At 40.2% G+C, this 21,669-nt stretch overlaps 1 protein-coding gene across 1 annotated transcript in view; it reads right to left on the bottom strand.

Moving 5' to 3' along the window:
• Positions 1-5,437: 5,437 nt before the first annotated feature.
• The window catches only part of CPE (carboxypeptidase E), a 58,238-nt gene continuing 42,006 nt past the window's right edge, over positions 5,438-21,669 (bottom strand). The window contains 5 exon segments of the mRNA XM_040601620.1: positions 5,438-8,161; positions 9,197-9,315; positions 11,489-11,588; positions 13,901-14,040; positions 20,623-20,805. Coding sequence (XP_040457554.1) covers positions 8,063-8,161; positions 9,197-9,315; positions 11,489-11,588; positions 13,901-14,040; positions 20,623-20,805 — 641 coding nt within the window. The 3' untranslated portion in view covers positions 5,438-8,062.

Below are 21,669 nucleotides of genomic sequence, written 5' to 3'. Positions count from 1 at the left end.
ACCACGGAAAATCAATACCCACACATTTGTAATGGCATACAGATACTGCCCACAGAATCCAAGCCTGAATCTCAGAATCGTGTAATTAACGCATCCAAAAATGGTCTTAAATTGATGAAGCAGAAGCTCAAAGGGATCTGTGATTGTCTAAAGCCTCAGGAAACAAACCAGATGGGATAATCAACTGAAAGGGCATACCCGTGAAGAATAAAGGATTGGTTCAGCCAAGGAACACAAACAGCATGTCTTTCACAGGGACAACAGTCTTGTTTAAAAAAATTCATGCGATGAATAATCAACTGTACAGCTACATGAACTGTTGCAAAGGTGAATAAGCCTCACTAAGAAAATACTGAACATTAGCCCTGCTTCTGAATTTGCCTAGTTTCAGCTGCCAACTATTTGGTCTTGTTCAGTCTTTCCTTGCTAGAATGTGAGTTCAGTTATGTGGCTACATTAATAAAAATTATGAAACTAGCAAAAAATGCTTAAAAGCATTTTTCCCATAAAAATATACCATAAAATATCAAAAATCTGAATTGACATTTTTATAAATGAAAGATTCAAATGGAAGCAGAATAGTATGATTTTCAAAATGTTGCTGTTTATCTTTCAATAACCCTTATTAAAAATTATTTTCAATCTACAGTTTTCAAAGGCACTTAAGGCATCTAGGAAGTTTTATCATAAGTGAATTGGTTTTGTATGCAAATATTCACTGCAATCTTTTTACAATCTTTTAAATCTGTATTTATTGTATTTTTATTTTGAAATTCATAGTGTTTTCTGTTTTCATCTTGGCTTCAATTTTCTTAAAGTTAAAATCAGGTTTTTGAGATCAATTAATTTTCAGTCTGAACTGTTCTGAATCCATGTTTAATTGCTTTGCTGAAGGAAAATTCCACTGGGTAAGAATTTAGTTCTTCTGTGACACTTGTTCAAGTGTATTATATGTCATTATTATTCTTTTTCATTTGGACTTCGTTTTCCTGGCAACTTTTTATCTCAGAATTCTTAACTTCATGTGCCAGCAACTTATGCAAACTCAGAACCAACAGTACTGAATATTTTTCACGTTAATTTGAATTTATCTTGGCAGCTTGTAATACCATCCAGTGCATTGGCAAACAAATATTGAATGACTTAACTTAGAACGTCCTCCAGATTTTGTTTCTTTTTGGTGGAAATCCCCTGCAGGCTGTGTCTAACTTTTGAGACATTAAAAAAATGAGCAGAAGATTTTGCAGATGTTTAACATCTTGCATATTACCACATACATTAACAGGCATCTGACGCCGAGGCCTGTCAGACATATGGGGAAATAGCTAAAGACGGAATACAAAATGTATTTGGAAGGGGGTGTGTCATGTTCTGGTATCACAAACTTCAAAACCAGTTTCCCTTCATTTAGTCTTTCAGTTTCCTGAAGAAGGCACAAGAAAGCATTCCCTTCAGAAGTTTCTTTTCCAAAAGCCCTACTAAAACAGCCAATAGGATTTTTAGGTCAAAACGCAGTGACTGATTCAGGTCTACAGGCTTCAGCACCGTGTGTGAAGGGCATCTGGTGCACCAGGCGTGATGCAAGACAGCCTGCACACTTGTCGTTTTAACACGGCCACCAACTACATTAGAGCTGTATGTTACATATTTTAAAATATTCCTGTAAGCAGCAAGTGGACGCCATGCTTCGCTGGCCTCTTTGCTAAGGTGCCTGCCTGGCCCTCCCGGCTGGGGGGTGCTTCCTTTGCCTCCGGGCCTCCTCGCCCCATAACACAAGCGTCTGCCTGGCGCTACCATATCTAATAACGCAGGTATCTAATTCAGATGTGATCCATAAAACCAGGAGCCTGCATTCCCTTTATGGCAAACAGAATAGGTGCATTCAAGGATTTCCAAGCAAGTAAGTGCCTAAAATAGCCTGGAGAAGATGCTGTACGTTCTTGCTCTGCTCCTTTGCTCCCACACACATTTATGTACATATGCACACAGCGAATCCAAAAGATAAACTTTACAGCATCGAAGCCTTTTCTTTGCAGTAAGAGCTTTCTGGGCCCTAAGTTTTCACCCACTATACATCAGCAAAAAGTGCCTCCCAACAGTTTTTATTACATCTGTTGAAACCGAACGCTGGGACTGGAGCGAATGCCCCTCCTTTGCCACACAGCAGCGACAAACACTGTGCAGCACGAGGCAGCTAGCGCACGTCTTCCAGCCTGCTCCTGCTCCCAAAGCTGCTTCTGTATTTTATCCAAAACTTCTTTAAACTCAGAAGCATTCCAGACCCCACAGGAAACACAAAGCAGACATGCTGATGTATGTATATACAGGGATAAATATCACTATCATGATAAACCTTCAAATAAATTACCTGAATGTGGAGGGGAAAGAAGGTGACGCTGGGTTTACCATTATCCCTTTTTGGATGGAGTTTCTAAGTTCATGCCTAACCTACGGGATCCACGAGCACCTCCCAGCTTCCCAGTCTTACCATCTGCCTGCCATGCTCTGACACGGAGTCCGAGGCATAGGCCAGACCTTTCCTTTTACACCACCAGCGAGGCGTAGCAGCTGCCTTCTAATTTCCCTGGAAGACACCTAAGCATGCAGGCCAAGAGCAAGCTACTGGTGGGGTCTCCCTGCTCCAGAGACCCGAGGTTCAGGACACCAGGCCATGCTGCGGGACCCTCCTCCCAGCGCAAGTGCAAACTTAGGATCTTAGGCACAAGAAAGCTCTGTAATCCACTCCTGATGGGCCTCGGCACAAGTGATCCTTGAGCTGCTCGGGCTGGGCCAGCTTGTGACACACCCGCTGAGCTGGCAGCGGCCGAGGAAAGCACGTGAGCCCACTTTAGCGAGCTGACGGGAGAGAAGCCAGGCTGTGATCTCGTACTGTTCTTGGCAGCCATGTCCGCTCTGGAATCTTGTCCATAGTTTCTGAAATATGTTTAATTTACCTTTTGTGTCAGAGGTGCTGGAACGCGGAGGGATGTTGGTTCCGCGCCCCTGGACGCCAGCACACGCACCACGGCGGCCGGCGGAGCAGGTGCTCCTCTGAGGGAGTCCATGAACTGGAACCTCACGTTACCGGACGGCACTGCAGCACTGTGAGCCCCTCTGTCGCTGCCACCCACAGCCAGGTGAGAAGTTCATCTAGCTGGTCATGTAAAAGATGGCCCTGACCACACCCTCGGTGGGTGAACGTAACAAAAACGGCACCGTGACCTACGCTACTCTCCTATCCTCCAGCAGTTCAGAGGCTTAGTGAGCTGTAGGTTGCCACTGGCCCAGCTAATCTCCATTATTTCTACTTTGGGTCTTGCAGTGTCTTAACAAGTTCCGCGACCAATTCTGCACTTTGTGAAAGTGGGCTTCATTTCTTTATTATTTTGTGCCTTTCTCCAGGAGAAGATGAAGAACAATTACTGCTAATACAAAATGAGTAGCCTTGGCACCAGATAGTCCTGACTGCTCAGACTCCAGGCCTGAGGGTCTGATAAAAACCTCAGTGAAACTAACGGGAACCTTTCCAGAGGAGCTTTACCTGAAGTCTAAAGGCATGGACATACTGCACTCTTAGAATCCCATAGGCACATAATCCTATTCAGCCCTTCACTAAAGAATGATTAGCAAAAAGGTCTATAAAATCTATTTATTTCACAATACTAAACTGCTTCCAGTGCCTTCCCAGATGTCAAAATTCCCTCTACATTCCCAGCACGGGAGACAAACTCCTCAGTCTCTCTGACAATTTCCACTGTGCACAGAGGGATGTGCGATTACAAAAATCTGTGGTGGCTTAACTGAATATGAAAGTAGAACAAAGCTACAATAACATGAAGTATTAACCATTAATTCAGGGAAAATCTAGCACTGTGATAAATGGTGCCTAATCATGGGTGTGTTTAAGTCATTGCTGAAATACAATGCCTGGGGCATGGAGAGGCAAAATAAGAAGAGCTGAAGAAATATCAGCACTGCAGAGCTATTTAACTCAATTAATATACTCCCATTATCACAGTTAGTAAAAGTAAACAGCAGTTGTTTCTAAGTATCTGATTTTTATACTGCCTATTCCAATACTTGCTATATGTCTCAAAACCCCAGCCCCTGGAGGCATAGGATTACATCAACTTCTCAGCTGTCATTTTCTCCCATTAAAGCAGGCTTTGAAAATGGAAACCTGAGGCAAGCTCACTCAAAACCCTTATGAACCAGGAGACACACCAACCCACTGGGGGGTTTTATGGCATGACCTTCAGAAAAATCTCTCAAGTGTTCCTGTTTTCTGGGTTTAATTACAGAAGTCAGAAATACTGGAAGAGAGGCTGTGTCGATGACCAAACTTACGAGTCAAATTAACAAGCAGTAAATTATTCACAGCACATGTAGCTCTACATAACCAGAAACGTACAGGGGGAATGAAATACCAGCAAGGAGACATTCAGAATGAATTCTTTGCAAGATTCAGGAAGGCAGAAAGCAAGCTCTGCAATGATGTGTCTGGGTCCTGGATTTACTACAGGTAAGAACCAAGGCACTCCTCCCGTGGAGCAGGCTGACTTACAAGCTCTAGACAGCTGCTCTAATTCATACAGAGGTGATCGTGAAACTGCTGCTATTCTACAGCCTCCACAGGCCTGAGTCAAACTAAGCTGAGATATGGGAGAGAATCCGGCTCTTGGGAACTGTGCCTTTAACTTTAAATCCCAGCTCCTCTAAACCTACTTGTCATCCTCCTCTGAAACCTCTTCATTTCATGGGATAGTTATATTGAATATTCCTAACACACCTGTTAGATCTGCTTAAAAAAGCTCAACCTGGCAGCGATTCTTTCTTATATACCTATCAGTTTAAAATTACACTTTAATGTATGTTATTATCAGCTCAGAAATAGCCACGACTGTATGTGAATTCACATATATCAATGTGAACACTACAATCTCGCAACAGGGAAACAATTCAGATGCAGCGATTCTATTTGACCGATTGCATGACTGTAATCCTGACCACTGTAGTTATAAGGAATGTGTAGCATCACAGGTCTTTAAACACAGTGCAGACTGTGCTTTCCATTCCTAATGATTGGTATGGAAAAAGAATAATTTGTTAATACTGTGGAAGTGAGAGACACACAAAAGTGTATGCCTTGTCCCAACTGACACCGCATGGATGCAAAGCATCTCATTCTCATCCATGAATTGACTTGAAAACCTGCATGGAAAAAGCACTTAGAAAGACATACACACCAGGAGGAGGATGCTCTGGCACAAAGTTAAGGGGTTATGGATGGCTCTCAACAGGATACCAGCATTAATCCCAGTCTCATTTCTCTGTTCAAACAGCAGATTAATTGGCACACACACTTCAGCAAGGATGTTCATTGCACACTTCACAGACATGCACAGCCAAAGTTTTGAACCTGTAAATTACTCACACGTTTTACATTTTAAATAGACCTGTAGATTTATTGTACAATAGTACAGCATGTACCTTTTTAACCAAAAGCTCAGCATCACACAACACTTTAATCTTCCATTTAAACATACACAGTCCTACAACACAGCTCAGTTCAGCTAGGAAAGCTACATAATGAATGAATTAATTGAGAGTCCTGGCTATGCTGTTCTTAAGGATATTTACCTACAGCAAGAACAGTGGCAGTGGTTCTGGTGTTGTAACATTTAATCACTTTAACCTGTTCTCAGCCCAGTAATAGCAGGCAGTCACCTAGAGCAAAATGAAGAGACCATTTAAGGGACACCACATTTAACTGCAAACACATGAAACAGTAAACCAGAGGATCTCACACACAAGTTACAAGTACAGATTAGAAATCTGTTATGAGATCACTTTGATGTAATGTCTGCACTAACTATGCCACACAATCCACCACACAGGAAGACTGGATGCATGACAGGCATCATGCCACATAGTAACATCATTTGGATAGAAACTGTTAGGTTTGGAAGGGGCAGAGAGGATGTTCTGTACAAATATACGCTTGCCTTATTACATTAGTTTACAAGACAAATGTAGCCTTTTGCCCACATGCCAGCAGTCTCTTGTTTAATTAATTTTTAGCCTGTTTACTTTGATTTTACCTGGTTCAGTTGAAAACAGAATCGTTACTTCCATACACTGTTTTGTGCTGCATCTTAGCCTTTCCAATTGTCATTAACACCCGAGTTGGTGTAACTGGGCATCCTTTACGCACACTCTTGCACACAGCTAGCCACAAGTGGTTATCAAGACACGTTCAGGTAAGATTCTTTGTTTGCCACAGAGGTTCCTCATCGCAATGGAGATCCGAAGTTCATCACTCCATAACAACTTACAGCAACTGAAATTCCCCTGAAGCTTGGAATTAAAAATCCACTATGCAAATGAGCTACAGGTTACATAGCAAACTCTTCATCAGAGAGAGAACGTTTATGCCTTTTTATTGCTGTTCAATTTATCAATGTGTGTCAAACCTTAAGCTTGTTAATTTAAAGGACAAAGTGTTATTTTTATTAAAGAATTTCAAGTTCTCAGGCAACAGTACTTTCAGTAGGTTTTTAAATACCCAAAGGAGGTAAACGTCAATCCTACACCTGAACAGGTGATTTTTCACTTATGGCAGGAGCATGACAGTACATCATTGGTTGGTACCGAATTCCTACAGCATCAACTAAAATAATATGCTAATTTCAAAACACAGACAGTGATACTAAAGAAAGAGAGGAAGGAAATCTGTATCAAACACCTGATCTTGAATTAAAATAGACCAGCAATAGTGTGTAAGCTGTCATACAGATGAGATGCTTAGCTGCTATCAAGTAGCATACCAGCAGTGGTTTCAGAAGAATTATACCAAACTTGCACCCACTACAGTTCATGTGTATTCTCTGACTCTGCAAATTTCACTCATTTTAAACAAAATACTAAAGCAAGTTAATTCAAGCACACTAAAAAAAATGGAAGGAAGAAGGATCTTTTAAAATCAAAGTTGCTTTTTGTATCACCTTCAAGTATTTGGGGAAAATTTCACCACACTGAAAAAATTTTCATTTCTCTGTCTTGCTTCTAGTAGTAGCCATGACTAACCAGCAGAAAAAACAAAATTGAAAACAAAGCCCTTCTTGGGTTATGAGACTAAATGCATGTTCCCAGTAGACTTCCAGTTCATTGTCGAAACTGTAATGTATTGGTAGCTTTCCCTGAACATATACGAACTTTCAGCTGATTATCGAGACACCACTGACACATGTAAAGATTGCTGAAAAGGTAGTTATCTAATTAAAACAGACATCACCTGAAATGTTGGGGGTTTTTCTTGCTGTAAAACACACACAAGCAGCATATTAACAATTTGTACAAGCTCTTCTGTGCCCATTCAGAATTTTTCATTTGGTTAATAACTAATGAGAAATAATTAAAACCTGATCAACAGTTTAAGGAATAAAGCTCTGTTTCCTGACTTCATTCCATGACATTTTTAATAAAAGAGCTTATGCAGATTCCTTCTGCTTACTAAAATGAAGTCAGCTTATGTTTCTTACATATTTAAATAGCCCCAACACCAGAGACATACAAAATGTTATACTGAATTTTAATCCTTGTAAAACATTATTACACCGCACACTGTTATTATAAATCTTTTCAATAACATCCATTATCGAACTCAGTAAACAGCACTGTCTACTACTATGCACTGTCAAGTATTTCTGGCAGTATTGGGAATTGACTACAGCATATTCCTTTTTTAAAATTATGAGTTAACCTACATATTCTGAACTTGCAAATAATACACAATAGATTGTATTTCCATATAGGCTGCAGAGACATTCACTCATTTTTTTCTCATTTGTATATAAGAGTAAATTTTCTATAATATGAAAGAAAATTAATAACTTATCTAGCTAGGAAGCTAGTAGTTACTTGTAATCATATTAAACAAAAGATGACTGCAAAAATCAAAGTTAATTAAGTGCACAAAATCTAGAATTTGGGGACTTTCCACAGTACATTATACTATAGTCAACATATAATAGATTAAAAGCTGTAAAGTCAAAATCTTCAATTAAAAATTAAGTGTTTCTGACATCATCTTCCACCATTCCATCAACTCTTCTTTCTCCTCTTCCTTCCTTTCAGACAATGACTCCAGTTCAAAATCAACCTGAGTGAGGGAAACAATTAAAAACATTGGTAAGGCTTGTAGAAAGAGAGAAGTGTAAGCTTTTCAGAGTCATTTATTGAAAGAAGTTGTTTAACACAGACACGGGGGCTTAGGGAGGTACCTCCATTTAGGCTAGGTTTATTTCGAAGTGTCTCAAGGCTGATTTTAATACATGTAATACTAGCAAACCAGTAAAATAAACTTATCTAAAAATGCACATAGGTGAACAAAATTTCCAAAAGAAAGCAGACAGCTGTCTAGTCTTTGACATCTAAAAATGTTAAAAAATATGGGCCACTGAAATTAAAACTGCCAGCCATATAAATCATCTAGCAAAAAGTAAAAAGTATTTTCAGAATATTACTAACACCTAGCAATGCAGACCCCTAACATATCAAAACGTATTCAATTTTATGCCATCAATAAGATCCAGGGAGCTTTCCTGACACACGGCTCATTAGTGTAGATATGATGTGCAAGTATAGTATATCCCAGGATTTGATGGAAAAAAATGCTTCTAAACTCTTAGATGCAGCCTAGATCTTACTTGCCATACATGCTGGGAATCTACACAGAACAGTGCTCCATCACTGTTCCTGCAGAGCTGAACACTGGTTTTAACCTATGCAGGTAGTCACTTGACAAGATTAAAAATATATGGTCTCAATGAAAACCTCAACATCTCTTCCTTATTATGCTGCACTATTTCAGTATGTTCTTTAAATGTTCTCTCTGATTGGCAAGTCACACGTTAATCAATAAAACAAAAGTTTAAGTATCTCAATATTACCCTTCTCTGTGTCTTTTCATTTTAAGTAAGACAAGTAGGAGATGAAATGAGTTTACAATGAGATTACTCTCATGGGCTTGTGCAGCAAGTACTAGAAGAGTAGATTTCCAGACTGACTTCTAAATTAGCATATTCTGAAACAGTCTCAAAAATCACCTCCTGCTTATATGTATACCATGCATGACAGAAATAAAGAGGGTTTTTTTCATAAATTATAGACGATAAACCAACACACGAGCACTTACCACAACTGCAGGGCTAAAGGGCACAGCCACTTTTTTAGTTATTGCTAGATAGCCTGGTGCTGAGGCTGTAAGTTTGTAATTTCCAGGCACAAGCAATCTCCAATAATCACCATCCTTGGCTGTAGAGAAGAAGCAGAAGAAAAAAATCCAAATAAATATGTATAAAACTCATTATGCAGCTAAGAAGGGACCGTATATCTTGTCAGAGCCTTTTGCATTCCTGTCAGTCCTTTCCTTTTGTCTGTCTGAACGGTTTCTTCTGTAAGGGCTGTATAAATACACCATTACAGATTTTCTTCTTTTCTGTTAACCAAAACGCAGATTTAAACTCTGAAGTTGTGCTGTAGCCTCCATGAAAGATTTTGCCCGCTGAGGCTGAAGGCTCTCCAGCACGCTGAAGAAAAGGACAATACGGGACATTATCCCACTTTAGAAGCAGTTTATCTTGCAGAGGAAGCTATAAATTGTCATTTCCTAGAATACTGCACATGTATCACCCCTGAAGCATCACCTATGTGTTTCAGTATCCAGGCAACGTCTAGGGCTTTTTTCCACTGTTTAGCTAAACAAAGAAATGAAAGTTTGATCCAATAAGGTCAAAGCACTAAGGTCCTACTGCACTGAGTGCTACTGCAGATCATCTTTTTCAGTCACAGAATAAAAATGCATCATCATCTTCTCTAGATATGACCCTCTCCCATTTTCACAGACTCAGATTCTCCCTGCACCAACCGCACACAACTGTCTAACTTGTCACAGGCTGACACTCTGCATGTCTCGATCTCCAGAAAACACTGTGAGCCTGTTCTAAAGGTCAGTTAGCACTGCCACTTAAAAGCCTTAGCCATGCTCTTAATGCCAGTTCCCTAAATGCTTTTTCAGCATGTCTGCAGCTACACAGAGCACGGTGGGAAATACTACTTAAAAGTCTGCAATTCACATGGTCAAAACACGTCAGTAGTCAGTCCAGTTGTTCCCAAACTTTTCTCTTCACAAAACAGAAAGGAAAAAAATACTGCTGCAGAGCTACGATATTGATCTCTTTAATTCCTGGCACTGGAACAAATTTTAACTCATGAACAAAGGAGCAAGGAAAAAAAAAAAAGCCAAAGAACATTTATGTTTCTTTTTGAATGTGCTAAAATTCAAGTAGTTGTTTTCCTCAGTGTTTTGCAATCCATGCTTCCCAGGCTTATACACACACAATGATGTGAGAGAATTCACAATTAGATGCTTTTCTGTACTGTAGAGGAATGAGCTGTAGTACCATATGCATTACTCTCATACCCCAAAATACTGCTTTGCAGAGCTTATTCCCTTTTTATTATCCCTGAAAATTTATTTCCAGCCACCATACTTTTTGCCTTCTTATATACAGTGGAAGAAAGTGGCTATGCTATCACAGACTGTTCTGCTTGGTGGAAACGCTGGCCTCTTTGCAGGTGAAGTGAGAACAAATACAAACCAAAGCCACCTGAAGGGTCTAACAGTCCTGTTTCATAGTATCCTGCACCTCTAACAGTACAGTCAGACATGTCACTGAGAAAACGACCACAATGTAACTTCATGCATAAAGCAATGACATTTTTTTTTTTGTTTTTCTAATTATTATCTGGTGCAAACAAAAGAAATTGTCATTCAGACTAAGAAAGTATCAGATCCACAGGGAAGACTGCAAGTCGGCACTGTGCGAGCTACCTTTGAATTCATTCCTAGAATAAAGGACACCACCACTGAAGAGGTGACACACAATTTTATATGAATACCAACACGATACTTCCCTCTTCTAGAACCACTCTTCTAAAAAAAAGGTCACATAACTGTAAACAGATGAGAGAATTTATCATCATAGGAGGAAGTTATGTAAACTGAAAATCTGGCAAGAATTTACATACCAAAAGGTATGATTGCAACATTAAGTAATATAACACTTTTGAACGACAATTTAGCCTTCAAACTCAAAATGGCACTGCCGACACGACTTCAAATCCTGGCAGAGCTGTGGAACACAACTCGTGCCACAAATCAGAAGACAAACTAAGCACAAATAGCCAAAAGCCACCAGAACCAATTCACACCAGACCCCCACAAAGATCAAACAACTAGTTTCCAGCTACTTTAAGAGCACAATACAAGAGAAAGATTCACTAAATCCTGCAGGCAACAAACTTATTGAAAATTTCGCTCCCTTAAAGCTTCAGCTAATAAGCTCTGAAATGGCTCCAGGCTGCCAGGTAGAGGGAGAAGCACTATATTCCAGCACTTCTTGTTTTGCTGAGGCACAACGCTCACCTGATGTAATGTCGTGGCTTATTCCCTCCACAGAAATTGTAGCATTTGCTATTGGATTGCCCTGAAGATCTTTAACAAACCCCTTCACTCCTCGATGAATCTAAAATAAATAAATAAAGTCAGTAACGCATGGGAAATCACTGGAAAATTCTTAAGGGTAGATGGCATTTTCATCATATCCATCGGTGTCTCCAACAATGCATGTTATGGATCCCACGGTCTACAGGCTGAGCACTATCAAAGTTAATTACTAAACATCATAATAGAACAAACAGCGAAGAGGAAACGTAATTCAGCTGACAGTTAGACCAATCTCTCTGTGCAATGCAAGCATTTCTCAGAAAGGTGCAGCAAATCATAATATATGTGAACATGGACTGGAAAGCCTTTGTCACCGGGGATTAATGAATGCACTGAAAAGCTCTGAAAGATAAAGTTGCATCAACTAAGACTTTAGGGCTAATAATGGACACAACTGCTTAAAGGTGAAACATTAACAAGGTTAAATGTGGGCACTTGGATTTTGACTGGCAATCCCTGTGTGAGATGCTTGAGCATTACTGTGCACCCAAAACATCCAGGTCTTTCAGCTGGGACCACATGGCCTGTGAGCGAAAGGCAGCGGTGGGCCATGCCCTAGCTCCTCCTTGCCTCTTCACAACACGCTCCAGGCAACAGCACCAGCAGTACCTAATCTGCCTCTTCCCACAACACGTGAAGCAAAAGTGCTGACTGACCACAGTGTGTGGAGAGACCAGTCCTGCTGGTATTTCTGTAACATGGTCTGAAAGCACTGAGCTCCTCAGGGGCAACCGCCCCTTCCCAGCCCAAAATGGGGAGCTCCCAGCACCGGGGAGAACAGGACGTTCTGAACCCGTGCAGGGATGCATCTCACTGGGAGCCTGGAAACGAAGTGCTGTGGAGTCCAGGCTTCTCTCTGGCTCTGTGATATTTGAAAAGACTTGTGGATCACAAATTTTACTTTGAGATCTTGATGCTCCCCTTTATGAACTTGTGTGGTGCATTCAGCTGCTATGATTTAGTTCAGCAGATTCCTCTAATTTACACTATGGGAGAAGCCTGACACCGATCGGCTCAGGAAAGCAGAAAGTACGTATTTGCACTGTCCTCTGCAATCTCGGGTGAGCTGGAGCATAGAGCTGGGCCTCTTACCCTGTAAGAGGATAACAACCAATGCCAGATAGACCATCTGAACTTCAAGGATAATTCAAGGATAAAGCCAGCAGTTCCACAGGAGCAAAGGAAGGTGGCAAAATAATCTCTTACACATTAGTAATCTTGAAAATGCAGTGACACCATAGTTCTCCATGATCAGAGAAAATTAACCCATGCGCAAAGGAGCTAACAATTTGAGATGGATCCCATAATAAATGGGTACAAATCTGCAGGGCAGGTACAGCTTTTTCTTCAGCCCACATCCAACTTACTAACAGAACAGTGTAACTCAAACATTTCAAATAGTCAGATACTTCAAATTTCTGGTTAACTAAAGCATTTTTGCACAAATAAGTTATTAAAGAAATTAATGTATTAATTGACGAGCTATGCTAACAAAGTATGTTTCTGATTTCAAGTCCCAGGTGTGAAGCCATTAATGATATCAGATATATTTGTGATCTTTAACTACAATATCCAGGTTTCATAAATTTGATACTCCCACAGTGCTTGGAAACATCGTTTCAGTGCAGCTTGTTACGCTGACATGAAATGATTAAAAAACCCAAAACCAAACAAAAAAACCAAAAAACCCAACCCCAAAACACAGAGAGATCTATTTCAGGAGTTTTAACTTCTAAAAATGCATTAGCACACTAAACTCATGACTACACTTCACACTTCTAACCAGATTTTGTGTAATTGTTAATTAAATCATCGCACTGATAGCTCTGTGTTGAGTATCAGCAGCTCATGCAATCAGAGAGCTGCAGAGTATCTACAAAACCAGGATCAGAGATGTCCCCTGACATGACACTGAAGTGCCAGGCAGCTACAGCCTAATCCAGCTGTGTGGGGTCTCTGCACACCCAGAGTGATTCATCCCACATCTGTACGCACACGTTCCTATCTGCAGAGGGCAATCCATCTCTCTCAGTATACAGACCAGTGCTGGGGGAATTAATTATACACTCACGTGATGTGTATTTCTTTTCATTGAGGAAACCAACACAAATCATTTAAATTAAATGTCTACAACAGCTAAAGTGAGATACTATAGTATTATCTTTCTTCTCCCCAATTCTGCATATTTAGAAAGACCACACGGGGTTTACCATAAGAATTATGGAGCACCAATCGGGTTGTTATGAAATCTTGAATTAGATGTTCTCACAGCACAGAGTTTACAAGTTTTATGTACAGTAACTAGAGTTTTGCCAGATTCTTTTTTGTTACCTGCTCAATGTAATTGATAAGGGAGTTCTTGTTGTCCTCCCAGTAGCCCTTCAAAGTTTCTTCGGGTGGGAATTTTTCACAGCTAAGCTCCACTGTGATTTCAAAGCAGTTGCTGCTGAGGTAATTGAAATCCTGCATTCCTACAATGGCAGAAAAGAGTTAGCAATGCATATTGCATTGTTCTGATGTAAATAAAGGGGGATACGTGAGATGCTGGAGCTATTAAGAATAGCTGTAAATACAGTTGGCACAGTTCCATTTAATCAGCTTCATTCTGAATTCAGAAGCTTTAAATCAGAGAAACCAATGAGACAATTCTCCAAAAAAAGTTTCCTTCCCATGGAAAGTTTACAGAAGACTTGACATCTGCCCTGTATACTTCTACCTGCTGCTGCACCCAGTGGGGATACTCCTACTTGACATGTTTTTGGACAGCTGACACATTAATCATTTCTCTTCAGGAACAGAAAATTATTTCCAATTATGGCTGAAGTATTTCCATAAGCCAAGAAGAAGAAGGACATTTAATTACAAAGCAAATGAAACATGATAAAGTGACTATGAAGAAGAGGTTTGTAAAGATGGGTCAAAAACGTGTTGAGTTTTTCTTCTGAAAATATAGGGTATCAACTTGATTAACATTTTCCATAAAAAGCATCTGTTTGCTATTTTCTTTGTCAAGCTTTTGTGCATAGATTCCAAATATTTCCCACCAAAACAACAGATAAGCAAACCTCCTATAAACTTTATTTACATGGAAATTTTTCCATGGACGGAGGTATTTCCCACCCACTCGATGCCTCTGCAAAATCAATACTGCATAGCCTTCAAGAAAAGAGAAACATCATTATGAATGCAACTTTAATCCTAGGAATTTAGAAATATATATAGTAGCATCACTACTAGGAATAAAAACGTGATGGGAAAGAGGCACTCTTACATTTCTGAGCCCCTACTAGTACTACATGGGAACACTGGCTATTTTCTCAACTGTCAACTAATAACCAAGCTGGTGCCCAGTTTTGTAAATGCATCAACTAGCTGGAGAGGGACTGTGGCTGTCCCCAGGAGGGTTATAAATATATTCTTTTTAGAAGCTGATGTAGAACTAGCTCGTGCTTTCCTGCTCTATCTAGTCAGCAGAGTCAGTGGATTCTCAAATGGAGGACTGAAAAGAAAAAGGTTAACAAGCATTTTGAGCATCCCCATGGAGGTCAGGGAAGGATTTGAAAGTGTTTCAAACACAGCTAATTCATTCAGCCCTGTGTTCCCCCATGCAAAATACATATGAGACCTAACACAGTCTCTTCACCAAAGCACTGGTATTGTTCACTGGTCCAAAAAAGTCCAGAGAGCTGATGTCCTATCCAAAAGAGAACCCCGAGGGCAGCAAATAGATTGAGTCAAGTGGGATTTTGCCAACACATTAGGGTGGAAAGTCTATTTTCTGCCAACCAGGCAATGACACTCCTAACTAGTGACAGCAACAGAGACTTTTCAGATTCCTAAAAGAACGTTTTCATTTCAAAATCTTTTTTAGACGGCTGAAAAATGAGGACACAGCAGGCAAAGGTGCTCCTGGGAGAGAACTCTGATGTCCCACCAGGAAGAATGCAAGATGGACCATTCACTAGTACACAGTGCGGAGTTGGGTAAAATCCTGACAGCAGTGCTGACTGCCAGGCATCTGTGACAGACACTAGATAATGCTGGTTTTCTTCATTTCTGTCTTTCTTCTGCAAGAAATTACTTCATGAAGAGGAAAACTGGGAGCTGAAGGGCGTGATGTAATGTTACTGCGGTGCCAACAACTCTTGACCATTACTGCTCCAATTGTCAGGAAGTTTCTCCCTCCCCTCCAGCTCCCAAAGCAAGGTGATACTCAAGGATGCCCTAGTTTCTCAAGAATGGAATAAAAAAGCCATATATTTTCCAGTTTTGTGCATGTCCATATCGTATAGTTTGTTTTCCAGCTCCTGGTCTGGTCCACAGTTTATATGTGTCGCTTCTGAAAAAATGCAGCTTGCATTGCTGAGCTGCAGGTGGTGATCTGCATCTCTGGACTGGAGAATGGCATGACGGTAGCCTAGATCTAAATGGTGGCCTACAACATCTGTAATCTGGAGAGCGTTGTGCTGGCTATATACAATATGCACTCTTTATCTGCCTGTGCAATATGGTGATTAGGTGCAATACCCAAGAAATCAACATATTTCAGAAGTTTTAGTCAACACTGCAGCAACTTTGCTGCCACCAGCAAGCTCTAACTGCTCTATTCCTTGTTATGCACATGGCATACATCACATGGATGCACATCACCACAATCCCAAAGCCTCAGCCTCTTGTTTTAACAAAGGATAGCACAAAACTAACTTTCTTATATTTCAACAGAGACTGCTCTCTGAAGATCAGAAAGGCTTAGCAGACCTCAGATATAACTGAGATTCAGCAATGAATGCCCTTCATTACTGACCATGTGTAGGACTTTTATTTGAAACCAAGCAACACAAACCCTCCTCTGTTGCACTGCTCTCCTACCCTGAAGGACTGCAGCGTCACTACGTTAGTACTTACATAAATAAGTTTCTAATATGATACAAAAGTAATTTCTTCAGCTTTTAAAAAAGAAACTCCAACCATCACAAAGAAAGTGGAGTGCAGGGTGTGCCCCTGGCATCCAGGCATCAGAAGTACTTAGACCTTGAATTACAAGCTACAGCACTAAGCTAGTTCAGCTTCTATGCGTATAAAGATAGTAACTTTTAGCAGGACAGGATGAACCTGAGCCTTGTGCATAATGGGGAAAACGTGTGCCTCCTAAACTTGTTGTATAAAATCCTAAAAAAATGTACCTAACATTGCTTCCAAAACTGGTAACATGAGAGGTAATTCAAGTTAGGAATTAATTGAGTGCTAAGAGCAATTTGAGAGTATCTGAAAATAAAAAAACCAACACTTAAACAATAACCTAATAGTACAGCAATGTCAGCTGCTTTGAAGTCCTATTTTTGTAATGACAAGAACCTGATCAGACTCAGGTGACTCTAATGACAGAACAAGCAGAACAGGCATGTGGTTATCTAGTAATTCATTACTATCTGTTCTTCTCATTTGCATTTCCAAATATATACTACACACAAAAGGTACACTAAAAAAAAAACATCAGTGCTGTTGAAAAGTTATATGCTTAACAGCTGAGGAAATACCAAAACTAAAGCTATCTGTGCAAATTTAATTTGGCTTTCTAATGCAAGTGAAATCATTAATTACATGCTCACAGGGTGAAGACCAGTGTTAAAAAAAGCATGGATATTATGTACGGGCTTGTTTTCCCCAAGGTCTGGTGACTAAAAGGGCCTTTCCTGAACACAGAAGAATGACCCTTTTGCCTTTGCTTGCTGCTCTCTGAAAAACCTGCAACAATCAACTAATTACAGATGACAACTAATACAAAACAAGTGTAACAGGCGTCATGGTCTGAGGTTTAGCACAAAGATGCTGTTGGAGTTAATTCCTCTGTACCCCTGCTCCACAGAAGGAAGTAACTGCTAAGCAGGTAATGGTGCAAAGAACCTCACAGAAAGTGTATTAAGAGACAGAAGCAAGCATCAAACATTCCTGTACATCATCTGCTCTCTCTACCCCAAAAGCCCAAAGCCTAAACAGAGAATTTCCACCTTGCATGAGGCTGATGAGGAAATCCTGAGGTTTGTCAAAAGTGATGGACATAACATAGGCATAATGGAGGTTCATCCTTACTTCCAGTTTGAGACAAAGGCTGCTACCAGATGGTTCTGCCACCAGACGTTCAGCCTTTCTAATGAAAGAACCCAGGTATCCAGAAAAGCATGTGCAAGAGCAACCCATAGCCACATGAGAGAGCCACCCATATATTATCCCTGCGTGCTGAGGAACCAGCGAAGGAACTGCTGGCCCACCACGCGCTGCTGTCTTTTAGAGAAGGTAGAAGTTCCTGTGCGTGAATGATGCGGGCAAAGAAAAGATGCTGCACAATTGAGAGCACCATAATAAGCTCTATAGGAAAACAGCAACTTCAGTAATTTATTAGAATGAAAAATCATCCCTTCCTAGGTCAGAGTTCTTGGTCTGATGAGGTACTGTCAAAGGCACCATCTAGGAGACCACAGCCTCTCTCACTTAGCTCAGCTGTCCCCCACTCTCTCCTTTCCCTTTCCCTTCCCACCGCTCTGCTAAAGCCATGCACCCCTTTGCACACCAAGCACGGCTCCAGCACCCACTCTCACCTATCTGCTATCTCTATTCCCAGTCACGTTGCTCTGGTTCTTGTCCTTCTCTATAAACCTGTGGCAAGTCCTCTTTTCTTTTGCCTCCGTTCAACCCAGGGAGATGACACAGGGATGCAAGCCTAACCTTAGATCCCCACAGGGCACTGAGCTACTTTGACGTCCCCTCACAGGACCTGGAACAGCCCAGAGCAACCCAACAGTGCCATGGCAGAGAAGCACCACTGGAACTAGCTCGGAACTGGGGCAGGTACCATGGAGACAAGGTCTTCGGGGAGTTTCTCTTGATAAATTCTGAACTCGAGTAAGGATATACAATGAAATACTTTTCCTAAAGCAATACAAATGGCTTTTCAACAACTTACACCGCTGCTAACTTTGAGTGCATTATCATACAGATAGCAAAAGGTCACTGATATAACCGATAACTTTTACTGCCACATTTTGGTTTCCAGAGCTTTTCTGGCTAAAGCTTTCAAGAAAATTTTCACTTGAACTAAACAATGTTTCATTATTTTCCTTAGCACTAGACATGGAAACAACAGAACTGTTTTTGCTGAATTTTTTTTTTTTTCAAGTCTGCTTATGGCAAACTTTACCATGGAGGTTTTGTTCAAAAGTCACAGTTTGTCAGCCGATTTCTACACTTGGGAAAAAAAACCCAGATTCATGCTGCATGGTCCAGAGTATATTGTCATCTCAATTTTTTAATTGGCTGTACCATGTTAGGATCATAGATCCTGGTTAAAACCAGGATTCCTGTCCACTAACTTTTGTATAAATATATGAGAAAAAAGGAAAGGGCTCACTTGGGGAATTTGCAGTCCAACTTAAAATAAGATCCAACAGGAAAAAATAATTCAAACTTTCCAAAAAGTTTTTCTAATGGAAAAATGTGCCTTTGGCATGTGCAGTTTAGACGGAATCAGAACATTTCATCAAAACAATGGAAAGACTGCTTTTTATAGCATTTTCCTAAGGGAAAAGCTGAAGTTAAATATGTTCATGTTTTTATAGTTAATACCTAATATTTCAATCATATAATTTTTGAACTGAATTGAAACAAATCTTAACCATTAAACTTCTCAATATTTTGCTTGCAGTAAGGTTTTTTTTTTTCAAATTATGCAAACTCTGTTTTGTCAAGGGTGTTTTAATTGTTCCAGTTCAAAGTCTCTGGAAAGCTTCACACAAAGGGAAATTTTTGCTTTTCAGTCATATTCAGAAATGTCAACATTTTACTTCATACCCCGTCCCTGGTACCTGTGGTATCACAGCAAAGGAAACATGCTGCCCCTGGGAAGACTGGGAATAAGAGCCCTAAGAATAAGGAGGTGAATGCAGACTGTGTGAGCACTACCTGTTATTGCTCTGTTTCTAATTTCTTCACATGACCTTAATTATTTTTCTTTGCTTGTAACCCCATTACTGTAACAAAAGTAGTTAGGCTACCACCTAGGCTGTCTAATGTTTTGAGAGACTCCTACTCATTCCAGGTAAAAACTTAAAATTCTTTCAGAAGCTGCAATTGAATATTCAGAGGAAATCAAACAATAAAACTGGTGTGTGCATTCAGAGTTAGCTGGTATATCACAGGCAAATCACTCCAATGCAAGCTCAGTTTCCAGCTCAGAAATCCTCAGCTTAGTTTTCATTCTGAAGTTTTGTCCAAGTTTAGCAGATACAGAAGACTCAAAGATTTAGGTACCCCAGCACCTTTTTGCCTCAGTTTACAAAGAAAATGACATATCAAGTCTTAATAAAAAGGAATTAAATGTCTCATTTCAGGCTACTCTTCTAGACTCCTAGAAAATTAGTCTTGAAGTGGCCATAGTAGCACTGCTGTTCTTAGCACAGAAGGCTCCACCAAAGTCTAGGGGAACATCACCCGGGCAAGAATCAGGCACTAATTAAGCCACAAAGCAAGGAGACACAATTATCTTCATGGCTGGTTTACTTTCCATAGAAATCAAAGGCCAAACTCATGTTGCCTGTAATGCCGCAAAACTGGGCCTCTCCAGTTCTTTCAGGGTTGGATGTTTTTATTATTGAGGTTAAAACAAGAGTCAGTAGCCTGCTTTCTCTCATCAGGGTTTGTCAGGGGACTTTGTATTCTTTTTTTAAAAAAGAAAAACAAAAGCAAAACAAACACCCAAACCCCCTTAAGTTCTCATGACAGCATAGCAATTATTTGCATGCTGCAGGACTATTAAATTTGCAATGACCTGAACCCTGACTGAAGAAAAAACAGTAAGAGAAGAATATTTTAACAAGCATCATAATGAACTTTATGGGACTTCATAAATGTACTACGGTGAGTGATCAGCCTTTGATTTACCCTTAACCAGACCAAAAGTTGTGGATAACCTGGTGGTATTCCAGACTATACGTAAACTAGTGAAAACTGTAGCCTAAAATGACGACCAGTGACACAAACCCCCACGCAGTGGAGCTCACCTCCTGGGACACTGTACCATGCACCACCATTAGTTGTTCCATCCACAAAGCTGCTGTCATCATCATTTTTACGACACGGTGGTCTGTTCGGGTCAGACATAGCAGGATTAAAAGAAGAGTAACTGCGAGCCAGGCTTTGAAAAACAGCATCATCGGGACAGGAACTGTACTCATGAGCACTGCCTAGGAAGGAAAGAAAGCCCAGGAGCAAGGATTATTAGAAGGGCAGTCAAACCAGCTGGGCTTGCAACCTAGATTATCAGCACTGCACAGCAGGGCTGTACCTGGAAACTACACAGGTATGTGTCACACAGCATCCCAATCTCATACAGCATTACCTTAATAACATAAACATTTTCCCAGTACTTCATCAATTGCCTGTATGAGGTTGCCCCATTATTAAGGTGACTATTTGGATCAGTCTCAATATACATGAAAATAGTAAAAGTTCACCACAAAATCTAAGTTATTCTAGGCTTTAGATATTTTCTTAGAAGAACCCAAGTACATAGACAAAGGTGTCTCCCTGAAGAGTTTCACAGTCTGATATAAAAAGGATTTGCAATTAAACTGTGTTTTCCTTTCATCTACTTTCTCAATTACAAACAATACCACCCTATCATGACCATTTCAGTCATGCACATCCCCTAGTAGCAGAAAAAAAGAGAGTAATACTGCTGTGGCTAAATTATAACATCTCTGCTAAAATGTGATCCTTTTTATATGGGACCAACACTGAGAAAGTGGAAACAATGATAGTTGTTTCTATTAGCACACTACCACTTCATAAATCCATTTTATTAATTTTTTAAAGGTGCAAGATCATACAGGCAGCCTAGACACAGCTCTCTTGCTTCACTTAACAGGTTACAGGCAGCCCCAGCTAATTTAAGAGTCAAGGTGCCTTGATTAAAATATCTGAGAGACTATGATTCCCTCAGGTATTACATCATTACATCTTCAAAACTAGAAAACATGGTCATATAGCAACTAGCTTTAAATGTGATTAATATGCTAAAACAAGTCATTACAATGCAGTGACACGAT

Source organism: Falco naumanni, chromosome 1 (genome assembly GCF_017639655.2).
Source record: "Falco naumanni isolate bFalNau1 chromosome 1, bFalNau1.pat, whole genome shotgun sequence".
NCBI classification, from domain to species: domain Eukaryota; kingdom Metazoa; phylum Chordata; class Aves; order Falconiformes; family Falconidae; genus Falco; species Falco naumanni.
This window is presented reverse-complemented; position numbering and strand designations above follow the sequence as displayed.